Below are 5702 nucleotides of genomic sequence, written 5' to 3' on the forward strand. Positions count from 1 at the left end.
CATGAAAACATAAAAACAGAATCAAATTTATTTACATTTTTTAGTCATTAACGCCTATATAATTTTTAATAAAATAAGATAAAATAAAATTAATGTCTTAGAAAAACAATTATATCTTTTTATAAATAATTGTACAAATTTAAAAAAATACAATTACTAATAAATAAACAAATAAAAAAAATAAATGCACACATTTACCCATTTAATCTGATTGATGTATTGATAAATAAAATAAAAAATTAACTTAAATATTCAATCTCTCTAAAATATATATATATATGTATATGCATACATACATCTACAACGAACAAACAAACTAGCGTATGAATACATTCAAACATTTAATCTGAAAACAGGATCAAAGCACAATACTATTATAAGGCTATGTGGATCTTCTTAATATATCTCCTATAGGAGTGCTGAGATCAGGAAGCAGATGGAACTGCTTATATCATGCACATATGGACACGGATATGAGAACATCCCTGCACTGCACACGTAATCTATCACACTTGAACATACAAACACATCATGCCGTCTGCTTGGCAACAGCTTTGTGTTAATATCACTATAGTCTCACATCTGGAAGTGAGTCAAACAGGATTTCTACTTTGAAGCTTTCTGTCGTTCTTGATGATGCCTTGAATTACACGTCACATCTGCTCCGTGTTTCAACCATACTAAGGATGTAGGAGGAACCATGTGTCTTTTTTTTTTCTTCAGGCCTGAGTTTTTAATTGCTATCCAATTACTAAAATTAGCACACTGAGTGCAGGTGTCTTCCTCAGATCGTGACTTGTTGGATGCATCTTTCTTAAAGGCCTTCAGCAAACTGGCACACAGAACTACAATCTGTCAGTTGTAATTGTGAGCCTCGGTCAATCACGCTTATATGAGATGACTACGCAGTGTGAATGGGCAAAGGCTGAGAAGGAAAAAAAAAAGGCGACGGCCAGTCAGTTTGTGGTGGGCTATTCTGCCCTTCCTCCAGACAGATCCACCCAGGCAGTGGAGAGAAAGGAGGGCAGGACGGGCAGCCAGAGGTGACAGACGCAGTGGTGTGATCGCCAGCAGCTGAGCCTCCCTCCAGCTCGCCTTTCTGTTCTTCACTTCGAGTAAGAATAATAAGCCTCTTTAGTCCGGACACCTGCAAAACTGAGGGTGCGAGACGAGTATGAAAGCCAAGAGCTGTGTGAAAGCTGCTCTTTCCTTTTCCCTTTGGGCAAATCACACTGTGCCACAGACAGCTTCATTCTGAATGCTATTATCACACGCATAATGATATATCTACTTTTAATTCATGAGTCAAAAAAGAAACGTTTGACACTGAGAATACCCTTAGGAAAGAAAAATCCCAAATGAGATCTCGTTTTTTTCTAAACGGCACTGAACAGACTTCTGCTACTTAGATTTAAAAAAAAAAATAGTGATCATGTTTCCTTTTGAGTATTAAAATACCAAAATCAATATCAAATATATACAGTCAAAAGTTTACAGAACCTGCAAAAGTTAATTATTTTACCAAAATAAAATAAAAAATCTAACCAAAATTCATGTTGTTTTTTTATTTAGTACTGACCTGAATGAGATATTTCACATAAAAGATGTTTACATTTAGTCCACAAGAGAAAATAATAGGTGAATTTATAAAAATGTTCCCATTCAAAAGTTTACATACACTTGATTCTTGGTTTTTCAGCATTTTTGGTGTATTTGAACCCTTTCCAACAATGATTGCATGATTCTGAGATCCATCTTTTCACACTGAGGACAACTGAGGGACTCATATGCAACAATTACAGAAGGTTCAAACGCTCACTGATGCTTCAGAAGGAAACACAATGCATTAAGTCATTTGTCTTTTGGGAAACAAGTAATTATCTTCTGTAGCTTCTGAAGGGCAGTGCTAAATAAAAAAAATAGGATATTTAGGCAAAATAAGAAAAATGTAGGCTACACATCTTCATTCTGTTCAAAAGTTTACACCCTGGCTCCTAATGCATCATTTTTCTTTCTGTAATAGTTGCATATGAGTCTCTCAGGTGACCTCAGTGTGAAAAGATGTATCTCAAAAGCAAAGAATTTGTGGAACCTGAAGGTTTTTTTCTGAAGAACAGCGGGCAGTTTTACTGCTCAGGACAAACAAGAGACTCATGAACAACTATCACTAAACAAAAATCACAAACAAAACAGCTGTGGATCATTCAGGTAACAACAGTATTAAGAATCAAGTGTGTGTGTAAACTTTTGAACGGGGTAACTTTTTATAAATTCAACTATTATTTTCTCTTGTGGACTATATGTAAACATCTTTTATGTGAAACATCTTACTCAGGTCAGTACTAAAGAAAAAATAACATGCATTTCGTATGATCCCTCTTATTTCGCCAAAATAATTAACATTTTGCAGATTATGCAAGATGTATGTAAACTTTTGACCTGTATATGAACTGTATTTCTATTACATGTGTGACAGGACTCGAGTAACCATTATAACATGATTATTTGGAGGATTAATGTTTACATAGGAGTTTCAACTGCCATGTGAAGAAAAAATTGTAGCCAGACACGTAAATATTTGATGGCTTTAGTTCATCACCTGATTAATATTCATGAGCCAAGATGATAAGGTTCATACAGACATGCATATATTTATTAAAATATATTTATTTATGTATTATGTGTGCTTAATGTGTTATTTTATTCATATTTAATCTTATTTAGATTTAGATTTTAACTTATTTATCAAGAATATTTTGTCCAAAAATATAACATTTACATATAAATTAATAATTACTATACTTACATGTATTATGTAAATAATGACATACATATGATTAAATAATATATGATTCATGCATATAGTCCAGACGTTTTGCGACCATTTTTTCTGCCAGTGGGACTAGTTTTTGTGAGCGGCCGCACTGGCACGACCACTGCGTTGTTTAACTCATAAGTGCTGGCATTTCTGTTGCAAATGAGAATCATCTAACAACAAACGAAAAGCGGAACTAAACCGCACTACATTTGAGCTGCGCAGAGCAGACCGTTTATCAGCTCAGACTGCAAAGCAAACAAACTTGTCCAAGCTCAAAACAGCTTTACTCAGGAGCCAAATTGATTTTGCGACACTGTTACTGCACAGTGCTGCGAGATCCAGTATAAAGTGATTGACTTCGTCGCACAATGAAAACGGTTGCAGTAAGATCTAGAGAGAATCAGCATTCACATAATGTATCTCATAACGTTGTACTTCAGTTACATCTGATCAAATGCACATTAATATTCTTCAGCTTGGGCTAAACACATCAATTTTGTTTGGTTGGAAGTTGGAACAGCAGCTACGCTAATTATTTCTCTTTGTTTCTCTGTCTCTGCCACGGGATTTCCATCCCGTGGTAACTACTGTAGGATTTACACAAGATTCAGTCTGGATTCAGAAGAAGAGATGATGCCAACCCCTCAGAGGACCGCAGATGATGCCAGCCTTGAAACAACATACAGCACTACACAATTTTCCTACAAGTTTGATTACAGCACATAACCATTGCAATTAGTGTTCATCATCTGTTTGATTACACAGTTACTGATTTTAACATTTATACCATATGTACATCGACTTAACATACAGTAGTCACCACTAATAAGCTACTAAATATATTGTAGTAGCCTAAACTTTTGTACAGCTGCTTTGCAACGATTTGTATTGTGAAAAGCGCTATACAAATAAACTTGAATTGAATTGAATTGAGAATCATTCGAATTCTGCCCAGAATTCTGTTTTAAACAACCAGAAGTACTAATGCAAACTATAACCATGGTGTTGTGGTAGAAATAATAATGCATTATTCATTTCAGGGTTTGTACAACCTTTGAGAGAGAAATTCAAGCACCTTTTTAATGACTTTCCAGCATTTAAAGCCCTAAAATGATCCAATTTGAATGTTATTTTTAATGGGATGACCAAAATATACTGCGGCAAACAAATTAAAATTTGTTTTGCCGGGACAACATGACTAAACATGATTGAAACGGTTTGCAAAGTAACATAGCGCTTTATTTTATTTCAGAAAGTATTTTTCAACTCATTTTGTTGAACATTTGAATCGGCAGATTAGCGTATCGTCCCAGCCCTAATAGCAATATCGAATCGCAATACTTGTAGAATCTAAAATCACAATACATATCACATTGGCACCTAAGTATCGTGATAGTATCGAATCGGGAGGTAGATGTATCGCCCCATCCCTGAGTGATATGTACTTATTTGTAAATATAACACGTCTTGCGAAAAAGTTCCCACAGGTACGTTTTTTGCCATTAGATCAGGTTGGAACGATCCCTTTAAGAAAGAGCATTACAAATGTTTTAATTGAAAATATTCATCTGGTGTCATAGAGAGCCCACATATGTAAGGCGGCCAGCATGGTTCATTTCAGAGTGTCAGACAGCCTGTGACTGACACTAGCTAGTGATAAAGCCCCTCTCTAGCGCCAATGGTGTTGGCTCGGCTGACACGTCTGAAACATGCCCCTCTAGTGTTGTTGTTTCATATCTGACCAGTCTGAACAGGTTCCTCCTGTGAGGTGTGAAGCTGCATGGCACAAACAGAGCTGCAGCTGCAGGGGCCCCTCAGACCACAGCATTTCATGACCGTGAAAACAAACCAGCAGAGAAAACCCAGGAATGCCATCTCACAGCTCTCCTATACAGTCTCAGCCTGCATACTGTACAAACACCAGTGCCTAAGAGTAACTGGCTAAACGCAGTCTAACCGTTGCTACCGTCTCAACAACGTTTTCATTAGTGTGAGAATAATTCAGCTGCTTTAAAATGTCATAGCTTTTTGTAGTAACAAGCAACCTTCAGAGGCATTAGCGAATCAGTTCATTCAGATGGTTAATTTGAATCAACCTTGAACTGGATTTACATATTTAAGTCCTTTTGTGATACTTTACGTCCTTTTCTTAGTTTTTTTTTATATATATTTTTTGTTTAAATCTTTTTTATAAAGTCACAATTAAATGAAAATGCCTATAGCTCAGTGTTGTTTTTGACAACCATCTTAGATTTAGTCTTAGTCTTAGTCTTTTGGACTAAAATGCTTCTTAGTTTTAGTCAAATTTTAGTCACTTCTATATGTGATAGTTTTAGTCCAATTTTAGTCGACGAAAAGTCAAAAAGGTTTTAGTCTAGTTTTAGTCAAAAAAAGGGAAAAAAGTAGTCTTTTAACAAATTAATGTAGGTCAGTAAATATTTTGCTGTTGGGTAGTGTCACTTATAAGTTCTGAAAATAGCAGATCTATAGTTCAACACAATGTGAGCTTCCGGATCGACTATTTTCACCAATAATTACAATAATGAAGGAATGTTTTAGAACATAAAAGACAAACAAGGATGGAATGCTAAAACGGCTTGCCATACTAGTACAGCAAAGAGTATTTAATGCTAAAACGGCTTGCCATAGCGTCAGATACTTTTTAAGTTTTAATTGGCATGCACAATAAGCGGAAATGTCATGCATTTTAAACGTCTGACGGACCACCCACTAACATTTTCGTCTATTCTCGTCTCGTCAACGAAAACTCACACACGTCTCGTCATGTTTTAGTCATCAACGAGCCATTTTTATCTCATCATCGGCTCGTTATCGTCATGAAAAAAAGTGGCGTCAACGAAATGATTTCGTCATCGTCATCGTT

At 35.7% G+C, this 5702-nt stretch overlaps 1 protein-coding gene across 1 annotated transcript in view; it reads left to right on the forward strand.

The window, feature by feature from the left end:
* LOC141330992 (neogenin-like) overlaps positions 1-1064 on the forward strand; it is a 17156-nt gene extending 16092 nt beyond the window's left edge. Inside the window, exons 4-5 of the mRNA XM_073835811.1 lie at positions 415-498; positions 992-1064. Of these exons, the coding sequence (XP_073691912.1) occupies positions 415-498; positions 992-1064 (157 nt within the window). The remainder of the gene's footprint in view (positions 1-414; positions 499-991) is intronic.
* Positions 1065-5702: the final 4638 nt, after the last annotated feature.

This window comes from Garra rufa, chromosome 3 (assembly GCF_049309525.1).
Source record: "Garra rufa chromosome 3, GarRuf1.0, whole genome shotgun sequence".
NCBI classification, from domain to species: Eukaryota; Metazoa; Chordata; class Actinopteri; order Cypriniformes; family Cyprinidae; genus Garra; species Garra rufa.